This window comes from Pseudorca crassidens, chromosome 8 (genome assembly GCF_039906515.1).
Source record: "Pseudorca crassidens isolate mPseCra1 chromosome 8, mPseCra1.hap1, whole genome shotgun sequence".
NCBI lineage: Eukaryota > Metazoa > Chordata > Mammalia > Artiodactyla > Delphinidae > Pseudorca > Pseudorca crassidens.
The window spans coordinates 92,463,309-92,485,842 of NC_090303.1; the positions used below are offsets into that span (position 1 = coordinate 92,463,309).

The window sequence follows — 22,534 nt, forward strand, 5'->3', positions numbered from 1 at the left end:
AATGGAACAAGATAGAAAGCCCAGAGATAAACTCATGCACCTATGGTCAACTATCTATGACAAAGGAGGCAAGGATATACAATGGACAAAAGACAGTCTCTTCAATAAGTGATGCTGGGAAAACTAGACGGCTACATGTAAAAGAATGAAATTAGAACTCTCCCTAACACCATACACCTAAATAAACTCAAAATGGATTTGAGACCTAAATGTAAGACCGGACACTATAAAACTCTTAGAGGAAAACTTTGAAAGAACACTCTTTGACATAAATCACAGCAAGATCTTTTTTGATCCACCTCCTAGAGTAATGGAAATAAAAACAAAAATAAACAAACGGGACCTAATGAAACTTCAAAGCTTTTGCACAGCAAAGGAAACCATAAACAAGATGAAAAGACAACCCTCAGAATGGGAGAAAATATCTGCAAATGAATCAACGGACAAAGGATTAATCTCCAAAATACATAAACAGCTCATGCAGCTCAATATTAAAAAAACAAACAACCCAATCCAAAAATGGGCAGAAGACCTAAATAGACATTTCTCCAAAGAAGTCATACAGATGGCCAAGAAGCACATGAAAAGCTGCTCAACATCACTAATTATTAGAGAAATGCAAATCAAAACTACAATGAAGTATCACCTCACACCAGTTTGAATGGGCATCATCAGAAAATCTACAAACAACAAATGCTGGAGAAGGTGTGGAGAAAAGGGAAGAACCCTCTTGCACTGTTGGTGGGAATGTAAATTGATACAGTCACTATGGAGAACAGTATGGAGGTTCCTTAAAAAACTAAAAATAGAATTACCATATGATCCAGCAACCCCACTACTGGGCATATACCCAGAGAAAACCATAATTCAAAAAGACAAATGCACCTCAGTGTTCACTGCAGCACTATTTACAATAGCCAGGTCATGGAAGCAACCTAAATGCCCATCAACAGACAAACGGATAAAGAAGATGTGGTACATATATACAATGGAATATTACTCAGGCATAAAAAGGAACAAAATTGGGTCATTTGTTGAGACGTGGATGGATCTAGAGACTGTCACACACAGTGCATAAAGTCAGAAAGAGAAAAACAAATATCATATATTAACACACATATGTGGAACCTAGAAAAATGGTACAGATGAACTGGTTTGCAGGGCAGAAACTGAGACACAGATGTAGAGAACAAACGTATGGACACCAAGGGGAGAAAGTGGTGTTGGGGGGGTGGTGGTGGGATGAACTGGGAGATTCGGATTGACATGTATACACTGATGTGTATAAAATTGATGACTAATAAGAACCTGCTGTATAAAAAAATTTTTTAAATTAAATTAAAAAAAAGAAGTGTTGAGCAAAGCAGTAAGGAGTAAGTAGTTGATACTGTATAGAAGGAACGCACATCAGTGGTACGTACATCTTTGTACTTCCTCTTAATTTGAATTATATTCACTTGCTATCCCAAGTGATGAGAAATTATGTGCATAGTTCTGTGAACGAAGACATCTCTCTTGTCCAGGAGGCAGACTTGTCTGGATCCAGGCTATTCTCCAGCTTTCTTTCCCTGCCTGGAGGGAGCCTGACCATTTGCACAATACAAGCACAGCCAGACACCACCATTCATCCCTTCAGCTACTCAAATTACAGGCAAGAAGCCTAGAAGGAGATAATTAGCTTCATCAGATAAGGCTAGCCTTGCTAACCCAAACTTTTAAAGTGACAGCAGATGTCACAAGGGTGTCCCATTAAGCTACTGATACCTAAGGCTGAGACTGCTTTCCTCCAGGATGGTAACAAGATCAGGGTGCAAAGGTGACCAGGAAGAAAGGCCCCTCCCCCCTGCGCTGTCTGCCTGCCCGGGTCCAGGGAGCTGCAGGCCTGTGTCTCACTCCTGTCCATGCCCCATCCCACTCCCCACCTGGATCCTCGCTCTATAATTCACCAACTGCAACAGGAGAAGCAGGGGACATGCAGAAAACCCTCAACCTCTACCCAGCTCTTCCAAAAGGCTGAAAAGAGCAGTTTGTTATCTGTCATATTCACATATTATATATACACACATACATATATCTCCATACATATAGATAAACAAACTGGGTTATTATACATAGAAATATATATATAATACATATTATAAACACAGTTATTTTTATTGTTTGCTACGCACTGCACAATTTTTTTTTTAAAAAATTACCTGGATAATAACGACCAATGGAAAGTACAAGGCCTACGTAGAGATCAATACTGTGTGAATCCTGCCTTAAGGCAAGTAGGGACTTTAGATTAAAGTCCTTTCTCTTCAAATATTATCAAACAAACAAACAAAATATATATATATGATAGAAATTACAGTACAGGATAATGTCCACAAAGCAAAATGACACAGGAAAAGGCAATCTGAATTACTGAAATACCAAAGCAACAGAACATTTTTAAAGAAATATTAATTTCATTATCTATTGGTAAATACATCACACTGCATTAATACTAAGGCCTGTGACCCACATTAGTATCCTGTGAGGCAGGGATCACATCTGTCTCTTCGTCTTCATCCTATCCCAGCACCTAACCCATCACAGGCCCTTAGTAAACATTTGCTAACTGCATGAGTAAATGACTAGCCATCTCAACTAAGTTTATAAAATTCTACTCTGGGAATTCACTATAATGAAAAGAGGAGAGTTATAATTTATGGTCTCAATCATTTATAAATGTGTCCTCCACAATTACTTGAAAAACTCTGATGTTAGATGTAGTCAAAATAGTCACCCTACATTGTTGTTAAAAATTTAATTTGCTTTGCAAACTCTTTAGCATGTGCAAAAGTAAATGTCAGCTTAGTTCCTATGTGAGATTCCAGAATCTGGACTTGCTGAATTCAAATTAATGAAGTTCTAAATACTTAAAAATCACAGCCTTGCATACATGCAACCTACGGAGAGCAAAAAGAAAATACTCAGCATTTAGCCATCCTTACCTACGTGGTTTATTCCTGATGATAAAGAAGAGACAGAGAAGACTAGAATTATGCCTGGACACAGCACTGGTAGCCTGAACGTAGCTGCCTTCACGTAAGGAACATGTGTTACTCCAAACCTCAGCCGTCTTCACAACTTTGCTAAGGGGAAGCAGTGGTAATGATGTGACTTATTCTAAAACTGCAATAACTGTGAACGCAGGGACACTGAACACAGCGTGAATAATCTCATAAGGGTCTCGAAGGTTGTAAAGGTATGCATCACGGTCTAGCCACCTTCCAAAAATGGTTAGCTGGGAAAGAATAAAGTACAACCTTGAATTGACCCAAAACCAAAACAACGGTCTTTTCTCAGCTTCCATTGCAAGGTGGGCCCTGAAAATGCTGGATGACTTGTGACAGCCATCGAAAGCCTTGCCAAGGAGTCTAAAGAGACCCAGCAGCTATGCCACCCGCTGTAGTGAGCAGCAACACCGGTCCCAGGGCAGCTTGGAGGAGTAACCCAGAATGGTTCTCAAGCAACCTTCCGCCTCCATTAATTTGTATTTCATTAGGATTTGCAACACAAGATGGATTTTTATGTCAATTACAAAATACTTTAAAAGCTATGAATAAAAATTCAGAATAGTTTTATAGGGTATTTAACTAAGTTCTAGGCAAGGAATAAAACACCTTTATGGCAGCATTAAAATTTTTAAGAAGTAAATAAAGTTTTACAGGTGAATTGATATTTGTAGTGAGAAAACCATCTTTCTAAAGCATGAAAATAACATACAAATTCTGGTGCATTTTCAAATCCAAATAGCGGCATCTGAGCTTCTAGGACCCAGGAGAACATCTAGCCCTCTTGTCTCCTTCCATGGTCAACTCTGAGTCGAGTCCCAACACTGACATGGATTTTAAATATATGTTGAGTGATATTTGATTTTTGTTAGCCATGTCGAATATACTGGTTCTAATACTAACAGTAAGGACTTAAAAACAGGAACTGAAAGCAAGATTTTCTCAGATATGCAATTAACAGAAATTAAGAAACTCCAGAGCTGATTTTTTTTCCCCAATATTTCTTTACCAGAATCAAAATTAGATTTTAATCCTGTCTATCTGAAACAGTACACCTGTTACCATAACGCTAAATAATTTTTAAGATTCTATGAAATTAGAGCTAAAGAAAAAATTCTTTATTCTTCCCTTATTCTAAGGGGTATTTTTTTTTTTTTTTTTTTTTTTGCAGTGCACGGGCCTCTCACTGCTGTGGCCTCTCCCGTTGCAGAGCGCAGGTTCCAGACGCGCAGGCTCAGCGGCCATGGCTCACGGGTCCAGCCGCTCCGCGGCATGTGGGATCTTCCCGGACTGGGGCACGAACCCGTGTCCCCTGCATCGGCAGGCGGACTCTCAACCACTGCGCCACCAGGGAAGCCCTAAGGGGTATTTTTGTAACATTAAAAAAGAAACAACTGGAAGGAATCTCAAAAACCAGCTAGTTTAATCCCACAGGAGCCCCAAAGACTCAGGGACATACAAAGTCACAAACATGACAGTGATAGAACAGGCCCTCCAGCTTCCAACCAGAATCTATTCATTTATAGAATATGGTTCACTCTGTACTGCATCTTTATACAAAGAAATTTGTGATGAAAATGTAAGTATAAAAATTACTATTAAAAATGATATCCTGGGAACTCCCTGGTGGTCCAGTGGTTAGGACTCCACGCTTTCACTGCCAAGGGCCTGGGTTCAATCCCTGGTCGGGGAGCTAAGATCCTGCAAGTGGTGCAGCCAAATAAATTAATTAATTAAAATAAAAATGATATCCTGAGGCACCCCAATTTTCTTTGCATTGCTAAAACACAACCCTGAAGCATAAATAAAGCTCCAGCAGGGTTTCCCTGGTGGCGCAGTGGTTGAGAGTCCGCCTGCCGATGCAGGGGACACGGGTTCGTGCCCCGGCCCGGGAAGATCCCACATGCCGCGGAGCGGCTGGGCCCGTGAGCCATGGCCGCTGAGCCTGCGTGTCTGGAGCCTGCGCTCCGCAACGGGAGAGGCCACAACAGTGAGAGGCCCGTGTACTGCAAAAAAAAAAAAAAAAAAAAAAAAAAACTCCAGCAAGTATAAGAGCTGTACTAGCACATTTAACAGAATCAATTCAACTAAAACCAACCTACCTTGTCATCAGGCCAAAAAATGCTCCAAGTCTACTAAGACCTATGGGCTTAGTTCTACTGCAGGGCATAAGTTTTATGACAATACTCTTTAGAAGGGGAGTGAAGTACATTTCATACCTGGCCTAAGGAGTTACAGCGTCTGACAACACATGTAAATATATGCTAAACCATCTAATCACACTCAACTATTTCTGGAAGACAGATCTAGGACCAGGACAAAATATAATGCACTTGGACCTATGAGAAATAATCAACTTTCTAACAGTGACAACTGTGAAATACTTGAACAGGCTCCCAAAAAGGTCACTGAATCCTGGATGCAGTTTTTGAGACTCTTTAGTTTGGTTCCTCCTTGTCCTTCGGAGAGGAAAATCCTTAGAAGCCGCCACTAGAGTAGAAGGTGACTGTTAACCTCAAAATTTATCAGTGAATCTCTGACTTCTAGCATGGCCCCATCCCAATGCAGACACAAAAACAGTGTTAGATGGTGACAGTCAATCTGAGAAATTCACTAAATGAAAGATGAATATTCTACTGCACAGGTTTTGGGGTTTTTTTTAATGTTCTGCATTTGAAGTAGTATAAAACCCTAGTCTATTGGAACCTCATAATTACTTTTTTTTTTTTTTTGGCCACACTGCACAGCTTGTGGGATCTTAGTTCCCTGACCAGGGATCAAACCTGCAGCCCTCAGCAGCGAAAGCACGGAGTCCTAACCACTGGACCACCAGGGAATTCCCTCATAATTACTACTTTTAAAGTGGAGAACAAGAAGGGTCACAGACCACTCTGTAGGGCTCTGTGGGACTTGCCATCGGTCACCGCTCCTGGAGTCTTGTCCCCTGCTTCCCTCTCACTGGACTCTTCACTTACTGTAGAGTCAGCATCTGAGGGAGAAACTCTGCAGACACAAAACAAATACAAACATTAGGAAAAAGAAAGAAAGGTGGGAGAAAGGTCACATTCATTTGGATGTGGAAGTCAGGCTTCCAGGCAAAACTGGGCGAAATCAAACAGTCCAAAACATTGTTTCGTGGCATGGCATCTTCAAGGAACACATTAATAGCACACAGTCACCTTGTGAAGACAGCTTGACACAGCTGACTAAATGGCTCAGTGGGCTCATTTCAACAAATGGTAGGAAACCAGGTACCCAGTGGAGGATGGTCTCCAAGCTCCCTGGGCTTGGACTGGCAGTCTGGGGCTGGCGTGGGTTGGATTAGAGGATCTGGAGTTCAAGCTTGGTTAGGCGTTAGCTGGGTCTGCAGAATTCCTAAGAAGCCAGGGTAGTTCTGCAGTCACCCCATATAACTCCAAATCTTTGGAAGAAGCCTACACTTGCAACACAAAGGCAATGATTATCGCTGAGATTTGATTCTATATATTAAGAGCAAGGGTGTCACAGAACCCAGGTTGCACCAGGCTAGTGAAAATCCTTAATCAGTTAACACCCCTTCTCTTTGGGCTTCCTGAAATGCCGAGACATTCTGGTGCCCCTGAGACATGCTAAAATATGATATTAACCACGCAGAACATTAAGATGTTGTGACTAAATGTTTAGGATGAAGCTACCAGAGGAGAAAAAAAGACTTTGCTATACTGTACTAGCATATTCAATAATCTTTAATGATTTGATTTACTCTCACTCTGCAAAGTAATTAAGCAAATGATATCTCTCTACATTATTCATCTTCTTTTGTAAAGAGTGTGTTCTAACATTCGTTAAATTCTTAAAACTAGGCCAGAAACACTGGAGTAGGTTTTCTGTTAAGTCAGAAATAATAAGATCATTTTGAACGTTGGTATGATCACACACTTTCCCCTTCTCAGCAGAAAATCAGGATTTAGAGTTCCAAAGCTCAAAGGAAAGCTGATAATCTGAGGCTTCAATACCAAAGCCTGAACATTCTTTGATCTAAAGTCAAGTTAATAAAACCTGATTCTGAACCGTGTCTTCACACAGCTGTAGCCCGTCTCACAGGGTCACCGGGTGATGGTAGGTAGTCTGTTAGCAAGCAGTTCTCTGTGCACTTAATTTTGATAAGTGGAATGGGAATTAACTGGGAAAGGGGAGCTGGGCAGGGGGAGGCGATGAAGAATCCATGCACACATGCTAACATGGGGGACAAGAGGAGCACATGGAGAAAAGCCAAGCAAGGAGAGAAGGATATGATGAAGGTCACCTGCAGACCAAGCAAGGAAGCCACAGCTCCAGTGGCTGGCATTAACGGGCAAGGGCAAAGCTGATACTGGCTGACTGTGTATCACAGGCCATGCATTTTTTTATACATTATTCCTAATATCACCTCCAGAGGGCCTGGCATGGTCACCCCACAATATGGACCCTAGAGCTGGTCAATCCCTAATGAAGTTCCAGGCGGACCACCAAACCATGATGGACAGTGATTTCTAATCTTAAACACTTTGGGGAAGGAAAGCACACAGGCCTCCTTTGAGAGTCCATTAGAGTGGATCAAGAGCCATCAGGTTCGTTGACTTTGGGCAAATGTTGTCAGCCTTCCAAGCTGCAGACCCAGACAACACTCACCATCAGCCTTTCTGCTACTGGAAACTGACAAATGGAAAACAGAAACGCATGCCACGCTAGAGAAAAATACAGAAAGCCCAGTAAGAACCTTCCTCGGTGACGGACGTTCTTGGAAGGGATCTTTGCCTTGGGGCTCGGCACATCTCCATTCTCAGAGGGCGTGGCATGGTCCTTCACAGGTCCTGGCAGCGGGGCTGGCTCATGAATGATCAGTATATCATCTTTATTGTGCTGACCCAGATGCTGCTTAGCAAAGTCGAAGCCCTTCACACTAGGGATCTGCAACTGAAACAGACATACACAAACACACACACACACACAGGAAATTAATCTGAATCTGAGGAATATGAGATGAGATTGTGAGGGCTGGCAAGATTGTGAGTGCCAGCTTCTGATCCAGGAGTGTGCTTGCAATTCAGCTCAACATGCATCTCTAAAGCACTGACCTGTGCAGGGTTTATACCTAGAGTTTGCAGACAAGACAGATACTTGCTACAGATTCAAGTACAGGGATTAGATATTTAGACCATAACACAAAAGACATCACAAGACAATCCCTGACTGCTGTCAGAGCAGCTACACAATTCCAGAGGCTGACGTGGCTGAGATATTCTTCCTAGAGACTGGGGACTTGTGCCAGGCCTCAGAGGACAGGCCAAACTTGGAAATAAAAAGAGGTGGCTACACAGAGATTGTTCTAAGTTGTGTCAAGGTCCAGAGAAGACTTGAGGCTTGGGAAAAGATTACATTAACTGCACTAGAACGGTCAGGATGTAGGGGAATGAGAGAAGGCCAGCCTGTATGCAGACGACTCCACATGCCAGCTTCTAGAGCAGAAAACCACTAAATGTTTCTAAAGAGGCAGATTTCTAAAATGCAAGCATTTAGGACAAAAGGAGACTAGTCAGAGGGCCCAACAGTACTACGTGCACGAAATGACGAAAGCCTGGGCCCAAACCTCAGCAGTGAAAATGGGAAGAAATAAAAAGCTCTGGAAAATGGGAAGGAATGAACAGCTCTAGAGACCAGGCAGAAGCACACGGAAGCTGAACACAGACTCGAGAGGCAAAGGGGAGAAAGACTCCAGTGCTGACATGAAGCTACATTCAGGGTATCCCAAACAGTAGACGTGACATTAAAAGAAAAAGGTGAGTTGCAAAGGAATGATGACGAAGAGGTAGAAAGACAGGTTTCGCTCCACACATGCTTAGTTTGAGATGGCAGGAAAAGCTCCAAAGAAAAGTAGCTCAGGGCTTCCCTGGTGGCTCAGTGGTTGAGAATCCGCCTGCCAATGCAGGGGACACGGGTTCGATCCCTGGTCCGGGAAGATCCCACATGCCGCAGAGCAACTAAGCCCGTGCGCCACAACTACTGAGCTTGCGCTCTAGAGCCCGTGAGCCACAACTACTGAGTCTGTGTGCCATAACTACTGAAGCCCGTGCGCCTAGAGCCTGTGCTCTGCAACAAGAGAAGCCTCCACGATGAGAAGCCCGCACACCGCAACGAAGAGTAGCCCCCTCTCACCACAACTAGAGAAAGCCCGCACGCAGCAACGAAGACCCAATGCAGCCAAAAATAAACAAATAAATAAATAAATCTATAAAAAACAAACAAAAAAAAATTTGACCTTTAAAAAAAAAAGAAAAGGAAAAGTAGCTAGCTCAGCATAGCTGGAAACAGAGGACAAGCTTGGGGGAACTCTCAGGCTGGAGGTGTGACCTGGAGAGCATCTGTAATAGAAGGTGACACGTAGGGGAGTTGAGATTTTCCAAGATGAAAACAGAGCCTATGGATAAAATGTTGGAGAACATCAAACAGTTTGCGGCTAAGAGGAGGAAAAGGAAGCCAGGAACAAAATAGGCGACTTCAAAGAAAAAAGAATTTGGAAACTTCAATGTAACAGAAGCCAAGGGAATAAAGAATTTCTAGAAAGGAGTGGCCAACGGAAGTAACGGAAGTAACAAAGATGAAGGAGAGCGGAGTCTTCTCAAGTGTACCCCTCACACTGGTGGATGCAGAAGGCCTACCAGGGGATACCCGGTACCAACAGCAAACCCACAACAAAAACCCTCTGAGCCCTGCGGCCACAGAGTCCAGGGTCAGCTTCTAGGCCTGTGCTAAGACAGAATGAGGTCTGAAGAGGAACAGAAACGTGGGCAATAAAGGTGAGGCACTGTTTTGGTGACACTGAAAGTGCCAGGGGTGGGTGTTAACCGTTTCCTTTATTCAAGCTTACAGAGTAGAGGAAAATAAACCACACATTAGTAGTTGTCCCAAGGGTCTCCTTGGGAGGAGCCCCACCTGCAATCCCATCGGGCTGAATTCCACACCCACAGAGAGTCCCATCAGTCAGAAGACAAAGGCTAACCCATCTAAGGAGCTGTGCCAGACAATATACGGCACGTAGAAGTGAAAGGTTTCAGCGTATTTGTGCCAACTTTATGCACAGATGAGTGACAACGTCAATGGCTTCGATTGTGATCTCTTAAGGTCTTTTCGCACTAAAAATCTAGGCTGGATGGGTAGATGGAAAGCAGCCTGCAATAATGGCTTACACCAGCAGAGGGGGACAGAACTTACTATAAATAGAGTTCACAAAGACACTGCTCAGAAACAAAAGGCAAAGACTGGCGTGCCTGTATTTTCTAAGTTAACGATATCGTGTTACCAACAGTCTACTTCACCACACAGATTGTGAGTGGCACGCAGTCCTCAGCTCACAAACGCTGCTGCCCAAACAATGAGCCCAGACCTGCAGCTCCATGACTCCCCCCGACCCACCAGCCGTCTTCAGCTGGGCTCCCCAAATCTCTGCGGGTGTATACCTCCCTAGGGGCATGTGGCCCTTTCAAAGGAATCAAATTCCAAACTGACAACTTCTGTGTATAAACTTTTGGTTTCTCCTTTCTGAAGAATCCTTCTCCCACTTCATAGAAGAAGCACACCCGTCATCCATGTGTCTGCTTTTACCCCAGCTGCACCTCATTTTAGCTCCATAAGGTGCCTCTAAATGAAACAATAGGGACGTCCTTGGCGGTCCAGTAGTTAAGACTCCGCCTTCCAATGCAGGGGGGTGCAGGTTCGATCCCTGGTCGGGGAACTAAGATAACACATGCCACGGGGCAAGTAAGCCCGAGCGCTGCAACTAAGACCGGACGCAGCCAAAAATACATAAATAAAGATTTAAATAAATAAATGAAAGAATAACAGATACAATCAACAGTCATTTAATCATCAACATCACCACCTTTGCAACTTAGATGATTTGCTTTATCAAAATTGAAGGAGAAGCCCCAGATTGCCTCCTCTAAGCAAAGGTCTCCAAAGTGATAAGGGAAAAATATGGACAGCACTGCTTCCTTGGTGCGGTCTGTACCCAAATCCAGGAACTAAATGCCTTCCCTGACACGATCTCAGGTTCATGTAAGAAACATATTGTACATATGTATATGTCATAGGGAAACAGAATGTGCTACCCCCAAATGTCTCTCCGGCATGTGGATTATTTCAAGCTGAAAACAATCAAGGCCCAAAAGACTCAGGAAGAAAGTTTGATATTCCCTTCCCCCACCAACTGCCTAACAGAATACAGACAGAGGACCTACCTACTCCAGAAAGAGGGCTATCACCACTCCTCTCTGCGCCCCGTCTCTGACTGGCCCAGCAGGCATTTGTCTAGCAAACATTTGCTTTTCCATCTCCATGTGAGCTGCCTTCCTCCCCTCTGAAGTCCCAAACCACCACCAACATCCTCTTTCGTCTTTAGCTGAAGGTGATATTTAAGGTGAGGGTTTTGGTCATTTTGGTGAGTTACTCAGTTCTATACACGCGTCTCTCCCATGTATACATGTTATTAAACCTTTCTGTGATTTCCTCCTGTTAACCTGTCTCAGGTCAATTTAATTTGTAGACCAGCCAGGAAAACCTAGAACATTTCTTCCTCCCTGACAATGTCAAAATGCTTCATAAATGCCAAGGCACCACGCAAATGAGATTGACAGCAATGTTACTGCTGCTGGTCAATGAAACATCAAGCACTTAATATAGTCAGCTGAGAGTTCTCAGAGACCAGATAAAGCTATAGATATAAATTTAGATACAAAATTTTGTAATTCAGCAACAGGACATGACACGTGGTAGACCCTCAATAAATATCTGATGACTGAATGAATTTCAAAAAAGTCAGTTGAAGCACCAAACTTACTGGATTTTGTGGGGAACCAAGAAAAGGGTAGATGTCATATGAAATATACATCTGTTATAGCCTTAAAGTCCTGCTGGCTTTTGTTAATTCTGACTAATATCTTTTTTTTGGGTAAGTTTTGGTTTTTTTTTTTTGCTTGTCTTTATGGAAATGCAGTTAGTTTTCTTTTATGTTATTTATTTATTTATTATATTTTATTTATTTATTTTTGGCTGCATTGCTGTGCACGGGCTTTCTTCTAGTTGCGGCGAGCGGGGGGCTACTCTTCGTTGCGGTGCGCGGGCTTCTCATTGCGGTGGCTTCTCTTGTTGCAGAGCACGGCCTCTAGGCGCACGGGCTTCAGTAGTTGTGGCACGTGGGCTCAGTTGTTGTGGCTCGCAGGCTCTACAGCATAGGCTCAGTAGTTGTGCCTCCCGGGCTCAGTAGTTGTGGTGTGCTGGCTTCAGTAGTTGTGGCTCGCGGGCTCGAGAGCGCAGGCTCAGTAGTTATGGCACACGGGCTTAGTTGCTCCACAGCATGTGGGATCCTCCCAGACCAGGGCTCGAACCTGTGTCCTGTGCCTTGGCAGGTGGATTCTTAACCACTGCGCCACCAGGGAAGCCCCCTGACTAATACCTTTAAATACGTTCATTAGATCCCTGACTTCTCTCAGGATGGGTGAGTCACCTCCTTCTATAAACAATAGAAATTTTTTTGCTTACACACAAAACAAAAGCCGTCTACACAGAAGGAAAAAATTAGAGAAAACACTGTCCTCCTCACTTATGGAATTGGCTCCTTTTGTTTCATCCTTATTTTCTGGAACACTTTTTCTAGTTTTTCCAGGTCTTAAAAAAAAATCTAGAGTTAAGTTTGGCTGTATTGTGCCTCCAGCCTCCACATGCAGAATAAGTGTCAATCAGCATTTTATAAAAGAGTCACAATTCATTAGTGCCTTCAATATTCCCAATAGGACCCAGGTTTTCTGAGGAAAGACGGCTCTTTTGTTCCTTCTTTCTTTAATATATCACAGAAGAGACAGACCCTGTTGTCTGTATCTCATCGGAATATGTCGCTGACAAGTCAGGGTGGGCTGGAAGAGCAGGTCAGCCAAGTAACAGGAGAGACGCCTGATGAATTTTAAAACATGTAAGCCATAAATATAATGCGACCCAGATGGAACACGACACAGTGAAGTCCCCAGTACTCGGGTTAGCCTGAACCCCTGGGAAGGAGCAGTTAAGATGACAAGAGAAACCACAGAGCAAATCCCCAAAGTGGCTGAATAAAAATGTGCAGCCTTGAAGAGAGAGCCATTGTTTAAGCATTTGCTATTTGATGGGTGTGGTGTGTGAAAAGTCACTACAGCCACCATGCTGCTTCCATTCAGGAGGTGAAGACGAGGCGCACCTATTGCCATCTGCGGGTCTCCACTGCAGCCCAGCATGGGGCCGCTGGTCACCCTGAGGTCTAGGAGGTGGCGAGCAGTCCTCCAAGATTCTCCCGCCCCCAGGCCGCAGCAAATCACGCGGGTACACTGAAACCACCAACACTTTAGGTGTTACCAGGATCCTTGCAGAGGGAGAGGAGATGAACTCGGCTCAGATGGAAGAAACCCTCCTGGAACTTCGCTTCAACCCGTCGAGCCCCTTCAGTGGAGGTTCCAAACATAGATGTGTCCAAGCCCCCCCACCCCGAGACCCCCTCAGTGGCTCCCAGGGCCTACAGCATCACCTCCGCCCCCTGACGTGTCCCATAAACCCCTCCAAGAATGGCTCTTGCCTACTTCTGTGGCCTCGGTTTTGGCTGTGCCCTTCCTTCCACTCACCTCTGCTCCATCCTTCCTGCCTGGGCCCACTTCACCTCCACAACCTCCAGACGCAGGGGTGGCTGCCCCTTGCCTGTACTCCCTCAGTGCCCTGGACAGACTTACGCTGCTGCGTGTCAGCTTTTAGCTGCTTGTCCTTCTTTCTCCCTTATGAAAGCCCTCAAAGGCAGGGATCGCATGTTATCTGTGCTTGTCACCCAGCCCAGCCCTGCTTGTCTGAGAGCAAGTGCTCAGTGTTGGGTGAATGAACAGGCAGTGGCTGAGGCAGCTCCATCTGGCTGCCCACAGTGCCAGCCGGCTAAGAACCAGGGTCCTAGGCCAACCAGCGGGTGTGGACTGTCCCCAGCAGAAGGAACAAGTTTCCACAGGGCCGGCAGCATCTAGCCAATGCCATTCATGTCTTTAAATAGAACCTCAGCAGGGCGAGGCGGGTCCAAGCTGCAATTTTACTGGGAGCAGTAAAAAAGTGATGCCTTTGGGCTACAGATTAAAGGGAATACAGATAAAAGGAAGACATGGGTTAGGGGTTTTTTTCTTTCTCATTAGAAATTTTAAAAGACCCTGCTTCAGAATAAGACAGAATGGCCTCTCTCATCATATTTCAAAACTAACCTACTCCCAGACAATATGAAGAGGTTTCCTTCTGGTTACAAGAAGAAGGGGGTGTGGATTTTGGGTCAGCACATTTATCGTTTCCAGATGTTTGCAGCTCTGGGATTTGCTAAAAGATTTCAGAGAGTCGTGGTGAAGCGCCGTCAGGGGGCGGGGTGAGCAGAGCGTAGAGAGAAAACACAGAGCCGCACAAGAAGGAAAAAGAGCTCTTGCAGGGAAGACAGCATCTTTGCAAAGTGCTCCAAGGAATAGGCTGGAGGCCCTTCACTATTGCCAGATAATCTTAGAAGAAACGCTTATGAAGTAGAGATATTTATTTTTAAACTAAATAGAAATGATCATTTTCTCACTATAAAAACATGACAAGATCTATATGGTGAGTGCCTTTGCCAGCAAAACAAAGACCCTGCTACGCTCCTAACAGGGTCAGAAAACACCTCTTCTGTCAGGGAGTCCTCCATGCAGAAGGCCCTTCGTGCAAAGATGCTGTAAAAGGGAATGCACAAATCCAGGCAGCACTTGCAGAAGAGGGACTCCAAAGGCTTGAAGTTCTATTGGAAACTGTCCATTTTGATGTACAACAACATCTGGGACGTGAGACTCCTTCAGAAGTAGAAGTGGGAGAAGGCGAAAGTTTGCGGAATAGTCTGCTGTGAACTCAAGGGATGCTGTCCTCTGATAGTTTACTGAAGTAACAGACAATGGATGGGCTTCCACAGGAGTGTTTATGTGAGGAAGCACGGCACACTACTGACCTAAATATATAACCATCTACACTGGTTAAATCTCTCTGTAACAACACTCTTTGACCAGAACAAAAGCATTTCCAAACCTACTGTTGATCTCATTACGATGAAATTCACACTGTGAATCATGTAGTATAGTAAGGACTTTTTTCCAGGTTTTTTCCGTGCTATTCACCAGTCTACCAACAAAACGACTTTAGCAGACTATGTAAATAATAAATGAAGATAGGTAATAAATATAACCTTAGTAGAAACTGCTTCCAAAATACTAGGTAACCATAAGCTTGCAATTTAATCAAGAGTTTGCATTTCTTACTTAATTTGTAAGAAAAAGAATGCTCTTCATTTACTTTTACAAACAAAATGAATTTTTAAATAATACTTATTTGTTTCCTCCATCAGGTCTAGGTTGATAATGTGCAGAATTTTTGTATACCCAGAAAATGAGAGTAAAATTAAAAGGTTAACAGGGCGATCCCTTATTTCTTGTTTTTCTGCCTCGGGCTTGCTTTTTCTTAGCAAACTTTTAGAGTCGAGTGAGTCCTCTAAATACGTGAGACCCATGGTGGGTACACGTTAATAAACAGAGTCCGCGAGCACCACTTCCCACGCCCTGGGTGTGGCTGACCTGCGCGCTGAGCTCAGTGTTTGCACCTAATGAGCTCTTCTCTTACTTGGCATGTTCTTGCTCACCAGGGGAGCTGGATACTGACCAAGAGGCTATGTCTTCCTCTGAAACTGGTACGTGACATATACTGCAGAAACTGTCGAAACCTAAGTGTGACAAGGAAACTGCTATTACCATAAAAACTGAACTGAATGCCTTGGAAACACATGGAAAAGGAGCTGCTGAAAAAAAAAAAGAAAGAAAGAAAAAAGAAACTGCTGACAAATTAGGCGCAGGAGAATTAACTCTAAAAGACTGCAGAGCAGGGTGGGGGGGGGATATTGAAAAACATCTAGAAAATTCTGTACTCAGGTTGCTTTGCTCTTCCCTAGAGAAACCCAAACTAGAAACTGCAGCTGATGCCTTACGTGCGTTGTTTCTTCACAAGAAAGACCACACAGAATTCCTTTTGATAGACTAATACTCCAAATTGTTTTTAAAGATTGTCAAGTAAAGACTAATTTTATATATATATATATGTGTGTATGTCTGTGCGTGTGTGTGTGTATATATATATATATGTATGTGTGTGTGTATATATATGTATGTGTGTGTATATATATGTATGTGTGTGTATATATGTGTGTGTGTATATGTGTGTGTATATATGCATGTGTGTATATGTGTGTGTGTATATATGTGTGTGTATATATATGTATGTGTGTATATATGTGTGTGTAATGTGTGTGTATATATGTATGCGTGTATATATGTGTGTGTATATATGTGTGTGTATATGTATGTGTGTATATATATGTATGTGTATATATGTGTGTGTGTATGTATGTGTGTATATATATGTATGTGTGTATATATGTATGTGTATATATATGTATGTGTGTATATATGTGTGTGTGTATGTGTGTGTATATGTATGTGTGTGTGTATATATGTATGTGTGTATATATATGTATGTGTGCGTGTATATATATATGTATGTGTGTGTGTGTGTGTATATATATATATAAAGTTAAAATGTTTAAGGCATGTATTACCATTTTTTAATGATTATGTGGTCTTGATCAAGGTGGACAAGTAGGCTTGCAATATGGTGGACGGAAAATAAAGGAGCCGGCCAGCAGAGTTGTGTATGAAAGAAATCGATACATAGATCAAAGAAAATCTTCCTTGGCTCCTGTTCTCTGAAAATATCCAGGGTTAAAATAGGTCAGAATTCATACACAGAATGGATGTGATCTTCTAACTGAACATCTCAAAAATAAAATCACAGTGGAACTCAGAGCCCACAGCATTGCTAAGCCTTCACATGGCTTCATTTTCTGGGCATGTATTTAATACTACAGAAGACCTGGGTTTCTAAGCAAACATGGAGGCAAAGGGACACCAACACTAAAGCCAAAAGATTTCCTGACCAGCTCTCCCCCATGTCCTTCAGTACCAGGAACCTGACCTGCCCTACCCCAGTCCACAGGACGCTCACAGTAACGCGGGGCAGGAGTCTGTCCCTTACCTTCTGACGCTGCTGAATGTTGGCCACGGTGTCAGGCTGAAAGTCCAATTTGTCCGTGCGGCAGAGTTTCCAGTAGAGGATGACAACGATCACCATCACCACCAGCACTGGCACGACTACGCCCACAATGACCCAGAGGCTGCTGCTCTGGGACTCGGGGGATGATGGCCTCTTCACCCTGTCCACAGCTGCAGACGAGGAAGAAAGGTCTCTCAGTGAGTCCTCTGCACTCCTTTACTGGACAGCCCTTCTGGGCAGTAAATGTGCCCTCTTCCATGAGAAACCACGAAAGTCCCTGTCATTTCAGCTCAAGACAACTGGGGAGAGACTATGGTCTCCTGATGACAGGGAACGGGACACAGTAAACAAACACAACACATTCCATCTACAGTACAGTAGGGATCACAGCAACATATATGACGTGTCTAAAGGAAAATGGCTAATTCAATGGCAAAGTGAGGTTTATTCCACGTCTCCTGATGTCCAGTTCATTCTACCAGGTCCCTCCCTAAATTCTCACTGCGGGAATATTGCCTTACCAAAAACTAGAAAGTCACAGTAAGCAATCTATGAGCACTGCCTTCATTTCCTTACCCAGATCTCTCCCTCAACCCTTCAATTAAAACATGACTTTTGGGCTTCCCTGGTGGCGCAGCAGTTGAGACTCTGCCTGCCGATGCAGGGGACGCGGGTTCGTGCCCCGGTCCAGGAAGATCCCACATGCCGCGGAGCGGCTGGGCCCGTGAGCCATGGCCGCTGAGCCTGCGCGTCCGGAGCCTGTGCTCCGCAACGGGAGAGGCCGCAACAGTGAGAGGCCCGCGTACCGCAAAAAAAAAACCATGACTTTTAACTGAAACTGCTATACCAGTTGTCAATTTTAAAATTACATTAAATCAACTTACTTATTTTGAATCCTCCACTCCCCAACCCCCCCACCCCCTCCCCTGCCTCAGCCCCCCATCTTTCATGGCCTTGGACGATCATGCTTCAATTACTCTGTCCTCCTTAATCTCCTTCACCAGCTCCTCTCCCTAACCCGGCCTCCCAGTTCTGGGCCCTCATCCTCTTCATTCCGTACTCATCCTCTCGCAAGATTCAGCTCTTCTTAAAACTGCTTCCCTGGTCCTCTTAAAGCCCAGGTTCCAATCACCAGGCTCTGAAAACCAAAATGCCGCCCTTCCGTGCCCAACCCTCTCATCCGCTGGGGCCACTTCACAACGACCTCTCCGTGACCGCACTAGATTCCCCTTGTCCAAGTTCTTTTGTCCTTGGTTGTCTTGGTCTTGTAAATGGTACCTCGTTATTCTTTTACAATGCACTTTATTACATAAATGTATCATCCTGGTATACTATACCACTTTGCTCATTAATATGGTCCTGACTCTAAGCCTTGTCTCTTCAAATATATATCAGTCTTCCTGGGCAGGGACTAACTTTTACGCTCTTTTCATATCCTATAATGGTTAACACGTGCTATGGGATCACAATGTTTTTACTCAAAGATGTAACAATAAAAAGATGCTTAGTGCTGGTTTAAGTTCGGGTTTCGGCCTCTTAGAGAGTGACCAGGGAGGGGCGCAAGCCCTCTCAGGCACAAGCGCTATGAAAGCAGCACAAATCACAAAGCAACGACTATGCGGGAAATGGAGAAAGTGGCAAAGAGTTAAAATGTTGCATTTTTTAATTTGACCTGAATATAGTTTGTATATGTAGTTCATTTAGCATGAAAACAGCTGACAATAGAGGAGTAACACAACCAAACTGAGGAGCTGAGACAACTGGGTCCTCTTCTTAGCTCTAACCTAGTAAAACCTTGTGACTCGTCAAAACGAGGGCCTGACATCAAGTCCGCAGCCGTTTTGGGGCTGGCCCTGGTGTTGGCTTAGGCTCCCAATCCCAGGACTGTTGGTTTTCAGCATGAAACTGAGGCAAGAGGAGTGCAAAAGCAGATGAAAGTAGTCTTGAAAGGTGCCCAGAGCCTACTGCAAGCAACCTTTTCTAAAAAGTGAAGTGCTTAGCTGGAGTGGGGCACTCCTCCGACAATCAGAAATGTCACATATGAAGAAATACAAGTAAATGCTTCATTATTTTTTTTCTCACTGCTTTGAAATAGAACACACTAATATACAATCATATCTCAAACACGCAAACACAAAGCACCAATGGTTATTTGCTTCAACTCTCCCTATAAACTCTCCCCATCGTCACCTATAAAATGGAGAAAGTGTGCCCATGGCCCTCATCCTGGTTAGTTTCCAGGGTCAAGTATAGCTCTTACAAAGGACATTCCATCATGGAGGATAATTTCAAAGCTGTCATTTGTTAAAAACTGCCTTCATCGCCGAAGTTTCTCGGGAATTTTTCAACACTCTCTGATGCTAAATTCCTTCTGAACATTTAGTTATCCCTTTACTGTTGGGAGCAAGTTTCTCTGAGCTCTTACAAGGATTGCTCCCAGGATTATAAAGGAAAAACACCCACATCAAAATAGTAGTCTGATTCATAAAGGTATATTTAGAGAAATATACTCTTCCATGCCTCTCCTTTTCAATTTTAAATACCCCACATCTATGAGTTGGGGAACAACGGCACTGAGAGTAGCCATTGCCAGGGGAGCAGGAGCCTAGACTCTTCCAACAATAATAAAGAAATACCAAAATACCTCTTTCTAAATTATGAGTGATATGAGGACAGGGTGGGAGAGAAACAGGATTGAAAAGGGTAAGAATCAAGGACTTCTTTGTGTTAAAAGACCCAGAAGGAAGCCAATAAATGCAGAGGGTACCTCCCAGCTTCCTGCGTGACTCACTGTCCCCATCAACATTCAAAATATGACATGTAAGAGTTTGGAATATATACAGAGAAAACACATTATTTTACCTAAGACAAAAATTTTTTTAAATAGTACAGGAGGAGGGGAAAATTATTAAAGTTAACTCAAGCTACTAAAACTCACTATAACACTATGAATATAAAATGCTGGGTAGGAAAAAGAACAGCGAATGCTACAACTGCATGCAATCAAAATAAAGAAGGTATTGGCAAATTAATTTTAATGACTGACCTCTTATATCTACTATGCGAACGTAAGAATGCTTTAAATTCAGAGTTTATTGTCAGAAAAAGACTGGCTTTTGACTCCAGCACAGCACAGATGACTGTGAGGGGCCACACCTCACGCACTTACGTTGGGCAACAGCTCCTTGAATTCGGTAGCCCAAGATGATGGCTGCTCTCTGGATATCTATCTTGTTAATCAGATCTGAAGACTTGACTGCACTGAGTCTTTCTCCATCTTGATCCTCCACAAAGTAGATGAGCTGCACGGGATTATCATCTCCCTCGAGCCTTGACACATTTACCACCTGAAAGATAACAGAAACTATTAGCATTTTAGAAGCTCATGTTTCCAGACGCCTGAGTAACTGTGTTACTCAGGATTTATTCCTATCCCTAATAAGGTCATTACACCATTCCAGATCCCAGAATGCCCAAGACGCTCTCTTGATGGGAATAACAGTCAAAATGAAAGTTCCTCTGTGCAGAAAAACAAATGTGCTTTGTCTTGCTCGAAGTCTTCTCTGAGACGAAGGGGCAAGCAGGGTACAGAGAAGATACCAAGTCCAGCCTACAATAGCCACCAACCAGCTCCAACAGGTCATGGGAGGGCACTGTTGTCCTCCCAACATCAACCATAACAGTTAGGTACATCCCTGGTTCTCTGAAACTATTGATGGTTCTAGCCAATCCTTTCTCAAATCTATTAGCATTTTCTCCCTGTTCTTCTAGGGCAGGGTTTCTCAACCTTAGTACTATTGCCATTTTTGATCCAGATAATTCTTTGATGTGGGGCACTATCCCAAGTATAGTAGAATGTTTAGCAGCATCTCTGCCCTCTACTCCCTCAATGCCAGTAGCAACAGCCATGCCCTTCCTCACCAGTTGTGACAACCAAAAATGTCTCCAGACATTGCCAAATGAACCCTGGGGGGGCAAAGTCATCCCCAGTTGAGAACCACTGCTCTTGAAATAATAAATACCATAAATTCTTTAATATCCCACTCCCAAAAAGGGATAGATCATCTAGACAGGAATCAATAAGCAAACAGCAGATGTGAACAATGCTATAGACCAAATGAACCTAACAAACATATAGAACATTCTATCCAGTAGCAACACAATACCCATTCTTCTCACATGCACATGGAACATTTTCTAGGGCAGATCATATGTTAGGCCACAAAACAAGTCTCAACAATTCCAAAAAGACAGAAATTATATCAAGTATCTTTTCTGACCACAACGGTATGAAACTAGAATCAATAATGGGAGGAAAGCTGGAAAATTCACCAATACTTGGAAATGAAACAACACACTCCTGAACGACCAGTGAACAACAACAACAAAAAAATCAAAAGGGAAATTTAAAACATATCTTGAGACAAATTAAAATGGAAACACAACATATCAAAACTTACAGGATGCAGCAAAAGCACTTACAAGAGGAAAGTTTACAGCTATAAATGAAATCAAGAAAAAAGAAAGATCTCAAATAAATAACCTAACATTACACCTCAAGAAACTAGAAAAAGAAGAACAAACTTAGCCCAAAGTTAGCAGAAGGGAGGAAATAATAAAGACTAGCATGGAAATAAGTGAAATAGAGAACAGGAAAACAATAGAAGAGATTAACAAAACTAAGAGTCAGTTCTTTGAAAAGATAAACAAAATTGACAATTTAGCTAGAATAACCAATAAAAAGAGAGAGGACTCAAAAACTATAAATGAAAGAGAAGACATTACATCAGATACCACAGAAATACAAAGGATCAAAAGAGACTACTATGAACATTACATGCCAACAAATTTGACAACCTAGAAGAAATGGATAAATTCCTGGCCATATACACCCTACCAAGACTGGATCATGATGAAATAGGAAATCTGAACAGACCAATAATGAGTAAGGAAATTAAATCAGTAATCACAAACTTCCCAGCAAAGAAAATCCCAGGACCAGATGGTTTCACTGATGAATTCTACCAAACATTTAAAGAAGAATTAATGCCAATCCTCAAAATTTTCCTAAAAATTGAAGAGGCGGAAACACTCTCAAATTCATTTTACGACACTAACATTACCTTAATACCAAAGCCAGGTAAAGACACTATAAAAAAAGAAAACTACAGGCCAATATCTCAAAGGAATACAGATGCAAAAATTCTCAACAAAACATTAGCAAATCAAATTCAACAGCATATTATAAGTATCACATACCATGATCAAGTGAGATTCACAACATATGCAAATCAATAAATATGATACATCACATT

General features: G+C 42.9%; 1 protein-coding gene across 2 annotated transcripts in view; it reads right to left on the reverse strand.

Annotated features, from left to right (window-relative positions):
• Positions 1-22,534, reverse strand: part of KIAA1549 (KIAA1549 ortholog) — a 147,737-nt gene that overhangs the window by 46,384 nt on the left and 78,819 nt on the right. For both annotated transcript variants that reach the window (XM_067747139.1, XM_067747140.1), the window contains exons 9-12: positions 20,389-20,566; positions 17,202-17,389; positions 7,783-7,979; positions 5,932-6,047 (exon numbers count right to left, since the gene is read on the reverse strand). In XM_067747139.1, the coding sequence (XP_067603240.1) occupies positions 5,932-6,047; positions 7,783-7,979; positions 17,202-17,389; positions 20,389-20,566 (679 nt within the window). The remainder of the gene's footprint in view (positions 1-5,931; positions 6,048-7,782; positions 7,980-17,201; positions 17,390-20,388; positions 20,567-22,534) is intronic.